The 15,844-nt window shown below is 36.9% G+C and overlaps 1 protein-coding gene across 2 annotated transcripts; it reads right to left on the bottom strand.

Moving 5' to 3' along the window:
• Positions 1-3,320: 3,320 nt before the first annotated feature.
• Positions 3,321-8,724, bottom strand: LOC104246940 (uncharacterized). Of its 2 annotated transcripts, none has more exons than XM_009802885.2 (7): positions 8,147-8,716; positions 6,811-6,951; positions 6,353-6,718; positions 5,872-6,117; positions 4,956-5,048; positions 4,515-4,715; positions 3,321-3,933 (listed from the first exon to the last, which is right to left on the bottom strand). In XM_009802885.2, the coding sequence occupies exons 1-7, from the start codon at positions 8,468-8,470 to the stop codon at positions 3,718-3,720; spliced, it is 1,587 nt and encodes a 528-aa protein (XP_009801187.1). In that variant the 5' UTR covers positions 8,471-8,716; the 3' UTR covers positions 3,321-3,717. The 2 variants fall into 2 exon arrangements, with proteins under 2 accessions (XP_009801187.1, XP_009801253.1); XM_009802951.2 differs by having other exon boundaries at positions 3,742-3,933; positions 4,515-4,639; positions 8,147-8,724.
• Positions 8,725-15,844: the final 7,120 nt, after the last annotated feature.

The raw sequence follows: 15,844 nt of genomic DNA, 5'->3' as shown, positions 1-15,844 counted from the left end.
TATTACAGAAAAGCAACACAGTATCGAGGGGGAGAGACACTGGTACAGAAAATTATTTGCTTGCTAGAAAGTTTGATTGCTTGATCCCCACTTAATAGTGCTTAAAAAAAATAAAGTTACAAGACTAGACCTAACTAAGCTAGAGGAACATAATGGAAGTACATGAAATAAAACTACTCTATATTTACAATGAAAATGACTTAGTTTTCTCCAAGGTAGAAACAGGTCTGTTGTCAACAATCTTGTCTTTGGCATCACGGTCTGCGCGCCCGACGTTGTTTGCACGCGCGACGCAGTTGGCATCTGTCTGCGGTTGGGCGTTGACGAGGGATATCGGTGGGGAGACAGAGGCACATGTGCGCTTGTCACTTGGCGCAGCCAAGACCACAGGGCTGTCTGTGGCGCTAGGCATTGGGAGGCTTGCTAGGACGCCACGGGGCACATCCAAGGAGGTCATGGGACATGTCTGAAAAGCCGCTCATGACAATTCTCACGTGCATGCCCAACATGGTTTCATGTGAAGAGACAACATGGTTTCATCCCAATGCTTACAAAGTTGGACAAATAATTTCATTGAGCGTTTGAACAAAATTCAAAAAAAATTGAGGATAAAAACGTGTTTGCTAAAAATAGAGCCAAATAAAGAAAAAATGAAAAGAAAAACATGTCTGCCGGAAATAAGCCAAAGAAAGAAAGCAAAAAAATTTAGCGATAATAAATATGTTTAGCGATTGTTCTCCACGCATAGTTACTTTGCAAGAGGTTAGCAAAGCTCAACCATGAAAAGAAAATATTATATCAGAGCACATCAATTATCAATACAAGCGTCGATATCATTTTGATGTGGGATAAAGACTATATTAGGTCTCTCAAGTGTACCCGTATTATCAAGATAAAAATTTGTCTACAGTCAAAATTTTAATTAGTTAATGATCCAAGAATTAAATTTACATTTCATGTAATATATGGAGATATGGAGGATGATCTTGATATTGTTAAAATAATTCCAAGTGCGCATAATTAAAGCGACGCATGGATTATAATGGGAGATATCAATGTTACCTAATCTCCTTTTACTACCAGAACCTTCTTATCTTTTTCGGGCCAGAAAACAAAGAAAAATCTAGTGACATTTCGAAACTTTCTGAATATGTAACATATTGTAGATGTGCAGTTTCTTCATAAGCGTACACTGAGAGATACCTGGGATCCAAAAAGTTTATTCAAATTAGATTAGTGTTATTAGCAATCAAACTTTTATGATATAATTTGGGGGGGGGGGGGGGATGGAAAGGTAAAACTAGAAAGAAAACTAAAGTTGATGGGGTTGTGAATAGTAAATTTTTAACCGAATCCAAATTCTTATACTATTTTAGCGTTAAATACTTCTTTAGGTCTAATCTTGATATGTTAAACTTTTATTTTTATTTTTTAGTAGATCTTATTTGATAAATTATAAAATAACAAAAATACTCACAGATTTACTTAGTATTAATTTTATTTTTTCATTTGCAAAAGAAAAATATTACACAAAATATTATATATATATATATATATATATATATATATATATTATTTAATTTTGATAAGCTGATAATTTTATAATTCTTCTTTTGTAATTGTATATTCGTTGGTTAGAACTATTATCTTACTATTTTAACTTAATAGGAGTAGTATTTGTGTCTATACTTTATTTTCTAAAAGGAAGCAAAAAAAAAAAAAAAAGATATAAGAGCCAATGAAATTAGGCCACCTCATTTTTGTCTTCTAGCTAAATTCCTTCCTATCTTTTCATTACTAATTCATATGCTCTAGAATATTCACAGTTCACACGACACTTTTCTTGACTCAGATTCACACACTATTTCATAATTTTATTTTAGGGAAAATACATAAGTACCTTCGAACATATAGTCAAATTTTCAATTATTCAATATTTTAAATGGAATTAGCATCATCCTAAAATGTCAATACCATATTTGTGTTTGGTGGTAAAATACACGCACCTGACATATATATTTCCCACTAAAATTATTTTTTCCCATCAACTTCTTTTCCCAACTCAAATTTTATATTTTTTAAAATTCTTTTTCCCTCCCACCTTCTTCCTTCCCCCAACCCATAAGTGAAGCAGCGAAATTTGTTTGGTTGAAGAAACAAATCGAAAAATGGTGAGCTCTTAGAAAACTTTCTGGCAATCAACAACAACCAAATTCTTCTTCCTTGTTCTCTCTTTTATATAAATTTGATTAATTAAAAAAATAGAACTCCCCTCCCCCCATCTCACTACCTGAAGCAGTGAAAGGCTGAAGGCCATCATCGGGAAACGACGAACATTGAATATTTTTTGCAACTAACAGTCAAAATCCTTCTTCTTGTTCAGTCTTTTGTGGGTTTCTTTTGGATTTAATCATAAATTAATTTTGGGACGAGATTTTTTCATTCCTTTCTGTGAGAAGCAATTACAATTAAAAGTTTAAAGTGGTGAGTGAAGAGATTAGAAATAGCAGTAATCCTCTATAAAGTGTAGTGAAATATGGAGAGGAAAGAATAAAATCTTCAACTCGATCTCGCCAAAAAATATGGAGAATGCCAGAACTAATTCCCGGCCAATCTATAAGTAACAAAACAGGAGGAAAGAAAAGTAAAAGAAAAAGAAAAACAAGAGAAGAAAAAATAGAAAATAGTACTCCTTCCGTTCCAATTTATGTGAACCTGTTTGACTGGGCACGGAGTTTAAGAAAAAATGAAAACTTTTGGAATTTGTGGTCATAAACAAGTCAAAAAGGGACCCAGAGTAGTTGTGTGGTTATGAAAGCTTCTCAATAAGGGTAGAATTGTAAGTTTAAGCTAAATTGTTACCAAATTTAGAAAGGGGTCATTCTTTTTGGAACGGACCAAAAAAGAAACAGGTTCACATAAACTGGAATAGAGGGAGTATATTTTATTAAAATGTTACTTATAAAAATAAAATTTCAGCATTATCTCTCTTTCTCACTCTCTCAAGGAGGGTGGCATACACTCTCTTTTGTCACATTCGCATTAAGAGTATACTAATTCCATTTAAAAATAGTTCTGGGGTAACAGGATTTCTGCAAATATAAAATGTGTAGTTGGAAATTCGGCTATAAGTCAAGAGTACCTAAGCAAAATATTAATATCCACTCTCATTTACCCTCGCGCCGAATTAGATTTCTGTTCTTCTGCTATTGTGTGTTTTTGCCCTTCAACACCATTTAGAATATCCGTTACTCTATAAAAATTACGACAATTTTACAGTGCAACGTTCAGTATATATCTCTAGAGTTTTGAAGGCATAGTGAACAATTAATATCCACTTCAAATACCAACATTTTTCTGTATGTACAAGTTCTTTGGGATTGATTTTCGCGACCTCGTCCAGTATAAAACTATATAAAAACAAGGAAATTGACAAGCTAACATTCTGGCTGTGCCACATTGAAGTGGTGCTGGAAGTAAATTTTTTTGTACAAACTCTTAAATAAGAGCAACATGTAGGGCTAATAGCAACCTTGTACATCCTAGGCAATTGTACAACTCCAAGAGAACTGATGAGTGAAAAAATTATACTATGCGACATGCTTGTTGAATTGTGTGACCATCTCATCTAAAAGCTTTAGCTGTTAGAGATAGCACACTTGTATTTACTTGGTTATGTCTTCAACAATAACTACGAGGAAGATGGGGGAAATCTTGTCAACAACCTTGAGGTCTGTAATATTTCGGAGGCATAGATGGACATCTTTCGTTCATATGGGGATACGGATCCATAGTATTGTATCCGGGTAATTCCATCCGATACTTTCCACGAATTTGACAGAAAGGAAGCTTCACAGTGTCATCGGCATTGCACCACTTTGGCAACCGGCTTGAATTGTTCTCAAAAAACTTGAGAGTATAAGCATCTTTTATCTGCACTTCCAACAATATAAGACTAGTTAAAAAAACATTATTTCCTGAAATTCTAGAACTGGAGTCCAACATAGATTGCCATGTGTTTTCCAATGAAATGAACCAAAAGGGTTCAACAGCATACATGTATTCATGCAAGAATCGTAGTTTCTTTTGATGAGCAAATATTGGTGCTACAGTTTTGTATAAACATAGGCAGTTCCAAAATAGAAGATAAAGTAACTTATTCCCATAACTGAAATATTGCTGGTTTAAAAGTGTTCCTAGCTTTACCTTTCCGCAATAGGATACTGAAAATGTATCCTGGATTATAGGAAAAATGTTTATATACTAGGTAGTACACCCCAAACAATTAAATAGAACAGTTTATTTGGAACTGTTCAAATAACTAGAATTAGGGCATGGGTTGACGAAGATGCAAAGATAAAAGGAATGGACAAGTAAAAGATACTTGACTTGAGGTACAGACATGTTAAACAGAACAAAGGAATATGCAGTTTCTGATTCATCAAGTAAATTAGCCAGGCAAAGAGCAACCAACCGAAAAGAGGAAAGCTTAACAATCTATCGGACAAACTCACCGTGAACTCTGTAACCTGAATTGAGCTTGCAAGTTCACCAAATAGTCCTCCTTCCTTATACATTTCCATAATATAAGCAACACATGATGCTGACTTTCCATCACTATAAACCCAATCATCCTGCTCTGGAATAATCAACAATTCAGCAAAAGAGGATCCACGCTTTTCAACTTCAACAAGTATATTGGGAAGACTAAGGTTCTGCATTGAACAGAATGGATCAGCATTTGATATTGAATATAATCAAGTCTATGATTGAGGTTTACCCCGACTTAACAAAGCAAGTTATATGTCGGGCCAAATAATAGTTTATAACATCAACCTTTTGTAATTCCGTTTTAAATAGATATTCAGTGGAGAAACATATTATACCTAGCAGCTGCTTCAATGGTATTTTGTCCACTATTTGTCTCAACAAAAAGAGGCATTTCATAAATTTACCTGAGTTCCAAGTCGTTTGTTTAAGGCTTCATTCCACAAGTTAGAAGCATATGCAGGCTTTAGTTGGTTAAACACAGTCATGACAGAAGCAATCTGCACCACACAACAATAAATATTACGTAACAATAACTAAAAATAACGGGAAATTTAATAAATGCAGCAAAATACAGTAGCAGCTATCCACAACACAAAAACCAAGTGCCACAAATGACCCACCTTTATCTATAAATGCCTGTCATTTCTACTTTTTTTCTCAGTGCCACTATTCCTCTTTCGGTTTTTCCCCCTTCTTTCATCCTCAACTTTCTGATTTCAATTGTCTTTCACGTATAAATGTGATATCTTCCTAGAGTAATTTCAAGCTCATCCATGATCATACGGCACTTTAATTTCTCTCACACTAAACCTATCAAATATTTAGTGCTAAAGCAAACATGTATAGTTAGCGTAATTCTATGGAACACTTGAATCATAATATTTTTAGCAGTCAAATGAAGCTCAACGGGAATAACATCATACTAAAATTCAAAGCAGATACCCCATATGGAAATCTAGATACTGTTCAGAAAATGAAACCTGCAGCTTTAAGACCCACCAAAAGTTCTGAGTCCTATATTATTTCGATATAACTAGTATGTGCCTGAAATGAAGGCATTTCACCAATGTCACTTCATGTGCACAGCATATTACTGCTTTAGCTGATCAACAAAATATGATGAGGTTTAAGTTAGCTGTTTGTTGTGACTTGCGATTATCTGATGTATTTGAAAGAACATATACAGTCAAAGCAGAAATTTGCTATACTCGCAGATCAAAGGAATTCGATAGTAAAGGACAGTATGGAAGATAACACCTTCAAGATAATAGGGCATAGCAAAAATTGGAAAGACTGTGATCTGAAAATAACATGCATTACCAGATGAGCATCCAAGGGAGAAGGGTAATTTCCATCAATTGTGTCTATCCAGCTAAATATTAAGTTATGGTAACCATAAGGTTTTCCTGCCATGCTTTTTGCATATTCCCAAGCAGCAGTTTTGTTAAATTTGGCTCGGAGGTCAGGGTGCAATGGGAGCAATGCAATATGTGGATTGGTATTGTCTTTTGTCAGCTCAAATTCCCACCATTCATCCCATGGTAGTATAGCAATCACATCTTCTCCCTGAAAGGAAACGCAAAGAATAGAGTTGGTACAAGTATTGCATAGAGATCACATATTATCTCCATTTTCCTTACCTTCCAGTTATGCCATCTTCCTATTTTTTTCGTTTCTTGAGTTGGTTGGAGGCGGGGGCTTTCGGGAGGTGAGCATGTAAGAGCATCTGCCCTTGCTCCCAAGAAAGAAGAAGCAATTACCAAGGAATAACATCGTATGAAAAAATAGTTTAACACACCACCTGATCATTGTCATGTCCAGATTCGCCAACCCATAGTTTCCCTTCAGCATCTCTCAAGCAAACAGCGGTATGGCCAGCATAGGCTCCTGTTGCCCATTTCTCCATAGTCTCAAAACCACCCCAGGTACCTTTAATCTTTGATATTGCAAGAAAATCTCCAGAATGAATGTCATCAGTAGTAAGGTTTGTAACCCACGGTTGTGGACGTACTTCAAATGAAGCACCCATATGTTTCTTTAGAAACCCAATATTTGACTTCTCACCCCATCCAGTATTCGTGAACAAAGGGAGAAAATCCCATAGTGCTGAAAGGGTTCCTAACATTCCTGCTTGCAATAGGAAAATTGAGATCCCTTTATATTTGACCTGTTTCAATTATGTTTGATCCATTAGACTAACGAATTTATGCTTTAGATCAATGACCAATTAGTTTCATTTAAGAAAGGATGGTGACTCACATATTCTAACTCAGCTTCAGACTTCCACTCTTTGATTTCAAGGGTATGTTCACGAGACAAAAAGTAGTAATCCCATGTTACATGATATGGAGTTGCAAAGATGTAAAGGTCCATACATGTCCAACTGTGTGCATTGCTGACCTGAATAATATATTTTGTTTATCAATTACCTGAATAATAATGTAATAGAAACACAAATACAAATATAAGAATGAAGTACAACAACAGATCAAGAATTGATATTAAAATGGGAACTCTTCCCATCTGAGCATTACAAAATAATGCATTAAAGAACTATAGAGGAAGTTCAAAATACACCATAAATAATTTGACAATAATTTATCACCATATACTTGGGCAGAGAACAAATAATCATTAATAATAATGAATGCAGATTATGCTTCCAAAATGTTTTCATTCAGAATCGTTAAATACATTCAGTCCAAACATCTGTGTGTGCAACCTCTGCAAGCTCAAGATAGTTGGAATATAAGCAACACCTAATCAATGCAAAGACTGGGATTTCGCAAAAAGATACCTCTACTCCACAAGCATGCAGTAAGTTCAATGAACAATGTTAGTCGGAGAAAAGTAAACTCTTAGAGCTTCCAGTGAAGAGGAGTAGAGCAAAAGATAAAGATTAGTTTAAAATCCAGTAAAATTGTCTATCAATCTGGCAACCAAATCAATAGATATTTGAGTTTAACAACAAAAGAAATTTTCCGAGAAGTTCCAAGGACTCATTAGCTAACTAAATCCAGGTATCACCATAAGAATGAACCACAACTACGCTTCAATCCCAAGCAAGATGGATCGGCTACAGAGGCAGACCCACCAATTTAGTGGTTGTGGGGTCACCATGACATTCAATATAAATTTATCACTGCTCATAAAGATTGGTACATGGACCTATGCTAATATCTCACTATTTCTTGAAGACATTTGCAAGTACACATGGAGTTTTTGTAGAAGTTTTCGGGTGCCATTGACCCCTCTCCCTAGTGTGCGTCCGCCTCTGATCCGCTATTTGAAATATCACTAATGTCACTCCATTTAAGCTCGTTCCGGTCTAATATTATACCAAATCTTTTTGGATTACTAAATATTAACTCAAAATATAATAAACAATGGGAAGACATTTTCACAATCCAGACCCAAGTAACAATAAATTTTAAATTGGGCCAAACATCATCCCTAAACTCTCCAATATACACATGGACCAAGAACTTACATATAAAAACAACTGAATATACAAGAAAACAAGGTGAAATTTGAAAAATAGCTATTGCCAACACCCACATGGAAAAAAAAAATAGCAAAATAGATAGAGGGAGACCTTGATATGAAGAGTGCCTCCACCAAATTGACTTTGAGACTTGTTATGAAGCTCTAACCAAGCAGTATTCTTGTAAAAGCAAGCACCTTTCCACTCTAGTGTATTGTTTTCTGCGATTGAAGCAGCCCCAACAAAAGCAGGCAATAAGTCCACAGCACCGTGAAGGGAGTTGAGGATAGGCCATGAGACCTGTCTTGGTAACAGTGGCAGAATATCCTTAGGATTAAACGGTGATTTTAACCCATGTATCTGCCGCCATGGCAAAAAATGAAAAAGGAACAAGAAAGTGATTAATAGGCTGTGATTCCTCAAGTTTACAGCCATGGCTAGAGCTTCTTTGATGTTGGGAGTGGAGTGTTTAACATTAGGGAAATGATTTTTGACACCTCAACTCATTCATCGTAATTAGTTCCACATTTATTTATTATGTAAATAAATACCTTCCCAATTTTCAATTATTTCGAGTTTCTTTTACTCATTTCATTTATGATAAAGACATTTTCTTTTCTTTAATAAAGGTGTTATTCGCACAAATTTTAGCCTTGTTTGTTACAATTTCGTAAGAACTACGTAAAGAGTGTTAGAAAAGATTATTCTGTGAATAAGCTAATATTGGTCTTCCTTCTAAGTTTTAACAAATATTAAAAGGAAATAATCAAAAGCATTGTCATTTTAGCAAGAAACACTTGCTGTGGAGTGTTGTTATAGACTGAGTTTGCCAAATGGATTTGAACAACAGAGATAAGAGCCAACAGAATCGGATCTCTTTCTCATACGGAATATGCCAAAAGGGCCACATTGCTAGACGAAAATGATGTGTCGTCCCTTCTCCCTTTTTTGTTTGTTTGACGAGCCTTTGTTTTATTAATTACTTATGGGAAAAGCCGAAAAGGTCAGTCTACCTTTAGATTTTGCGGAATGGCCCTCGACGGCTATAGAGGTCGAGCATTAAAATAGTAGGTTATGAGGTAGTTGAACATATTTTTAACTTGTATCAGTGTGAGGTTAGGTTGATAGGATTTACTCTTAGACTGCTAGCGATCAATATTGTGTTTACACTACTCTTCCATTTTTATAGTGCTGGTCCTTATTTATTGGTTATTATTTTTGCATTCCATCTATTTACTGGTTCTTGTGATGTTATTGATTCTATGGTTTTTTGTCGATGATACTGATATATTATCTCTTACTGTCTTCTTAAACCGAGGGTCTATCGGAAATAGTCTCTCTATCCCCTCGAGGTAGAGGTAAGGCCTGCGTAAACACTACCCTCCCCAACCCTCAATTGTGAGATTTTATTGGGTCGTTGTTATTGTTGTTGTTGATCCAAATTTATCCTCCTATAATAGTTGAGCTTAAGGGCCACTTTGCTTAGCTAATTTTTTAGCACCTTTTAAGCACCAAAAAGTATTGTTTTAAGTGTTGGATCTATTGAAAACAGTTTCTCTACCCCTTCGGGATAGAACTTTGAATGACCAGTCCAAAAACTGGCTAGCCCGTGCTATTTTTACACCATTTAAGCCAAAAGGCCCAAAACAAGCCAAAAATCATAAGTTGGGTATTTCCAACTTATTGTTTTTTTAGCTTAAAGCTTATTTGCCTTTGACCAAACATTTTACAATCTTATCCCTTATGTTAGAAACTGTACGTCCACCAGACTGTATAGAGAAACAGGTTCTCTATATGTTTCCTCTGAAAATACTGATGAGCCAAACTGTATTGGGATCTGGTCCTATATCAGTTTGGTACAGTGCTAAGTCTGTGTGAGTCCACCAAATAGTAGAGTACCTGGTCCTTTTGTGAGGTTCTGTTATGAATGCTAGTAAAGTTGAATGTAAATAAGGCAGAGGATTTTTACGTGGAAAAATCTCACACAAGGGGATCAAAAAAATCACGACCTACACCTGTAGGCTTTTAACTTCACTAACTTGCAATCTCCCTATTACAAGCCACTTTATAATAATCCTATTGCAAAGACTTCAACTAATATGTGATGCTCTCATCACAAGCCACTCTATAACTATCCTAGTTACAAAGAATTAGACTAACTTGTGGTATTTCCACCACAAGACACTTTGTCACACTACGGTTATAAAGGCTTTGACTAACTTGTGATGTTTCCACCACAAGCCACTTTGTCACACTATGGTAACAAAGACTTTTGCTTATGACTCAACCTAATCAACGCTTCTTGGAAAGCCGGATAGGAGTTACAATGAAGAATACATAACAAAGACTCAACAACCCTAAGGACTTAAGATATCATCAATCACGGATCAGGTCCTTAAGGTTGCAATAGCTTTGTTCTTGAGAGAGGTTCTTGAACACTTGAGAGAATATCTTCCTTTTCTGATTTTGCAAGTGTTGGAACCTGAAACTTGTCCCTTGTATAAGGTTTATACTACACAAGACATCCTTAGTGATGTCCAATCTCAATGGGAAGTGACTGCTACACTATTGCAGGCAGTCACTTTCTGCAATTACTTTCCAGCTGTAGTTGACTTGTACTTTTGTTAGAGAACCCTAAGGGACCAGGTCCCTGTTGTGTTCCTCTTTGTACAGTTGCGATCAGTCACTCAGTTGCATTCCAACTGTATAGTTGACTTGGACTTCTGTTAGAGAAGTACCAAGGGATCTGGTTCTTGTGCACACCGCCCAGATTGTCTTGAGTTGAGTAACTTGAATGATGCTTTGTATAGACTCATTGTAGGTACACCTTGATCGCATCACTTGAAGTGATGTGAGTACTTTAGTTGGTCAGAGAATGAGTGGGCGCTGGAAACAGTGCAGTGCGGCAGAATCTTCGTTTTCAGTTGTGTCCAATTGACTTTGTACTGCCGTGAAGAACCCACAAGATTATCAGGTCCTTGTCTTGGTTCCTACCTCCTAAAGCTGTAGCAAGTTCACATTTGGCTAGAATCTGTTAGATGCAGTGTAATTCAAGTGAGTCAGGTTCTCTATCTGGTTCTTGACATTAAGTTTGTTAGATCATCAAAACACAAGACAAAATATATTGAAAAACCTATCAATCCTATCAATTTCCCCCTTTTTGATGATGATAAACTTAGCTTTGAAAATAAGGAGTTAGAGTTTAGAGAACCAGATTGAATAACAGGAAACCACAGGTTCCCCCTGACTTTATGCCCTTACTTACACATGTTTCCCAATATGTTCCCCCTGACTTTTTACTATCATTCTTGGTCTTTTATCTGGTTCCATACATAAAGTTTGTTAGATCATCAAAACATAGATTAAAAGACCTTAAGCCCATCAATTTTTCCCTTTTTGATGATGACAAACTTTGAACATTGATGACTATTTGACTTAACAAGATAAGGTACCAGCAACTGCATATGTTCCCCCTGACTCTATTCTTCTCCCTGGCATATGTCTGCATATGTTCCCCTTGACTCTATTCTTTCCCCTTTTGGCATCAATAAAAAGACACAGTTAGACAAAAAGGCATAAAAAGCCCAACAAAGTTAACTCATGCCACATATGTGCACACAATCATGATAGAAAAGAGAAGCAAAAGGGAAAACAAGCATTATACAAGTAAAAGAAGAGCTGTTTTATTGACAAGAAATTTGACTGTTTCAACATGAGCAACAATGATGAAATCCAACATGCCATCACAAAAAGATAAATAAAAAGAAAAACAACAGCCACAAAATCATCAGAGCAAAAGATAACTGGCCACTAAGAGGATCCTAGGGGGCACTAGAAGAGGGAGGCTTGGAAGAGGAGGGAGCAATAGTTTTGAGAGCTAGGTCCATGCGGGCAGTTACAGACAACTGTTAGTCAAGCAATTTCTCCCGCAAGTTCTCCACTAGTTGCCAAAGTCCAGAACTTGTCTAATACCTGCCATCTTCTAGTTTGTTGGGCAAGCGTGCAACCCCACAAGACTTGGAATGGTCTTTACTGAACCAGGTCCTCCCATATTTTCCCACTTTTATTTTCTAGACATTTCAACAAACTTCTTGTTCCTGCTTGCAACAGCCACAATGTCACTTTTCAAAACAAATCTTTCTCAACCACAAACTTTTGTAAATATTTTTACTAAGGAACTAGGTTTCTCCACAACATCTTTATCAACCTCAATCACTGGAATGTGTTTAACAGCCACAGCTTCCCCTTATTTCATCAACCGTTTTTTTCTTTCTAAATACTCTGCTTACTCTTCTGCAAGGTAGACTCAAAAGCCTCTTTCTTCTACAACCACCTGGTTTGTTTTAGCTAAAGGAGAATCAGGTTCTTCAATAGGTTCTTCTGTGATGGTGTCATGAACCGGAGACTCAAAAAGCACCAGAGTCGCTTCATCCCCTAAGAATGGGGTTTCTTCCCCCTGAGATTCAGGAACAGAGGAGAAGTAGGGTTTGCAACACATGGAGGTGTGACAGGGTTTTGATGGATGAGTAGAGGTGACTAGAGATAAGGAGGAAACTGGTATGGGTACAGTAGTATCAGGGATAGTGAAGAAGTGGGTTTCTGGTGATGGTATTAAGGGAGGAGGAGATGTAGGAGTGATGTTGATGGCAAGAGAAAAAGACGATTATTCGTTGGCCTTGGTGAGAGAAGTGGTAGAGAGTTCTGAAAGAAAAATTAAAAAGATGCAAAGGGAGACCATGATTTAGAATTGTTGATCTGGATCATGTGGCAATTGAATTAATTTTGCTATCCTCTTTTTTTTTTTGAACAAGCATGAGAAAATCACATTACTACTAACCTGTGGTGCAGCAAATAGGTTCCTGACCTATTTTTTGTAAAAAGGGTTTTTGCAACTCTCCTCCGAAGTTCAACACTGTTCCTTTATTCTATGATCATCATGCGTGATTAGGTTTACAATAGTATAGATGTGAGTTAGGCCTAGTCAGAAAACACTTTAGCCAATTTTACCTAAGTATGACTATCATAGTTACGTCTACAGAACCAAGTTCTTAATTAGGCTTAAGTAATCCCAATGTCATCTTGTTTCTCAAAGTGTTCCCTGCTCAGAGCTTTGGTGAAGATATCTACAATTTGATCTTCTGTGCAATAAAATCTTATACACCTTTTCTACATAGTGCCTAAGAAAATGGTGTCTGACATCAATGTGCTTGGTTGTATTGTGTTAAACTGGGTTATTTTTCATGTTGAGAGCACTGGTGTTGTCACATAGAAGCGGTACACAATTAGTGTATACACCAAAAACTTCCAATTGTTGCTTGATCCACAAAGAACGAGCACATCACGAGGCAGGTGCAACATATTCTACTTCAGCTATTGAGAGAGCTACTGAGTTTTGTTTCCTTGTACCCCATGAGATAAAGCATGATCTAAAGAAATGAACCTTTCAAGATATTCTTTTCCTGTCCACCAGATAACCTGCATAATCAGCATCAACATAACCAATAAGGTTTAAATTGTCACCTGAAGGATAGTACAGAACCAAGTTTTGTGTGCCCTTAAAATTTCTCAGAATTCTCTTAGCAGCCTTCATGAGGAGATTCCTTAAAATTTTATTGGAACCTTGCACATAATCTCACACCAAATACAATGTATGTCCTGCTGGCAGTAAGGTAGAGTAGAGATCCAATGATTCCCATGCTTCCATGTCAATCTTTTTCAAGAGTTCTTTGATGCATTTCTGCTAACTGATACAAGTTTTCTTTATGGACTGCTTCACTTGAAGACCCAGGAAGACATTCAGTTCCACATCATACTCATTTCAAACTCACTTCCCATGAGTTTAGCAAATTTGTCACATAATGAGTTAGTTGCAGCTCCAAATAGGATGTCATCCATATAAATCTGATCAATGAGCAGGTTCCTTCCCTGTTTTTTCAAAGACAATGTATTGTCAATCTTTCCTCTTGTGAAGCCATTTTTCCAAGAGAAACTTGGATAATCTCTCATACCAAGCTCTAGGGGCCTGCTTCAATCCGTACAGTGCCTTATCCAATTTTGATTATATGTTCAGGATGTACATGACGTTCAAACACTAGAGGTAGCTTGATATAAACTTCTTCCTTGAGAAAACCATTCAGGAAGGCACTCTTCACATCCATTTGGAATAGGGTAAATTCCATATGTGAAGCAAAGACAATGTGGATCCTACTAGCTTCCATGCGAGCTACTGGGCCAAAAGTCTCATCATAATCGATCCCTTCCTCTTGATTGAATCCTGGGACAACAAGCCTTGCTTTGTTCCTTATAGCATTTTCATGTTTATCCAGCTCATTCCTGAATACCCACCTGGTTCCTATGATGGTTCTGTCTGAGGGTCTAGGTACCAAGTGTCATACCTTGTTTCATTCAAGTTGATACAGTTCCTCTTGCATTTCAGTGATCTATTCTGCATCCTACAAGGCTTCCTTGATATTTTTGGATTCTTTTTGGGATAGAATGCTGAGAAGGCTAGGGAATTTTTGCTTTTTGATCTTGTCTAAACTCTAGAATCAAGCGGGTGATTATATTATCAAGTGAATGAGAGCTTTTGTGTTTCCAATTTGGGACTGAAGATTGATTGGTCGAAAAACTGGGTAAGTTAAATGGATTTCCCTACACTCCTTCATCTTACTCATCAAATCAGCCTTTCCATTTGAAGCTCCAGATATTTCCCAGGGACCAAAAGTGGTTCATCATCTTAATCATCACTGTTTCCTCCTTTTTTAGAGGAGGATGTCTTGTTGAATAGCACATGAACACTTCCTTCCACACAGTGTGCTGTTTTGTTGTAGACTTTGTGGGCTTTGCTTTGAGTGGAGTATCCCAGAAGGATTCTTTCATTGCTTTTTTGCATCAAACTTCCCAAGCTGGTCCTTCTCATTGTTGAGACCATAAAAGCTCAGCATTTTCATCCGAAGGTTCTCAGATGAGTCAACTTAGGTTTCCTTCCAGTCAGCAACTCATAGGGGGTTTTGTTCAGGAGATGTCTGATCATGCACCTCTTTGCACTCCTGCTCAGTATTCCTATAGGAATTGCATGCTCCGTGTCTTCAAACTTTGAATTTGACATACCATGGACCATGTCCTTCTTCATCAATATATCCAGAAATGAGAAACTTGTATTCCCCAAATCCTTTATGCCAAGTCTTTGAATCATTATCAACTGCATTCAAGAAGCTCATTTCACCAGCTTAGACACAAACTTATTCCTTGTTTTCTTCCCCATACCTAGAATGTACCCCTTCTTTCCATTTTCCAAGGGGTACATCCCTTCCTTCCAGGTCTTTTACTGATAGAAAATCTATGGTATTTCCAGTCATGCGCTTTGAGCATCTACTATCCATGATCCATTACATTCCGCTTCCTCCCACTGTTCCCTTCACATCTAAATTATGGGTTAGATTTAGGAACTCAAACTAGTTTGGGTCCCTTGTTATGATATAAAGGATGGATAATGGCTCTTCTAGTACATGCATGCAATATTGGTTTCTTACGAGCGGTACCTGGTCCCCTATTAGTAGTCACTTTGTTAGTAAACACTTCGTTTTTCTGAACAGATTGAGCCCTGGCTTGGCAATTTTCTTTGAGGTGCCCATTGTTCCCACAATGGGTACACAACCAGTTATCAAGAATTGTGACGTACTTGCTCTGAGGGTTGTAAGGAGTTTTCTCCTTTTGGAACCCGATTCCCTACCTGTTTCCACTATTGTTGAAGTACATGATAGTGACAGCATCTAAGGACCAGGTCCACTTGAAAGATTTCTCAAGATC

Source organism: Nicotiana sylvestris, chromosome 7, assembly GCF_000393655.2.
Source record: "Nicotiana sylvestris chromosome 7, ASM39365v2, whole genome shotgun sequence".
In the NCBI taxonomy this organism is placed as follows: Eukaryota; Viridiplantae; Streptophyta; class Magnoliopsida; order Solanales; family Solanaceae; genus Nicotiana; species Nicotiana sylvestris.
This window is presented reverse-complemented; position numbering and strand designations above follow the sequence as displayed.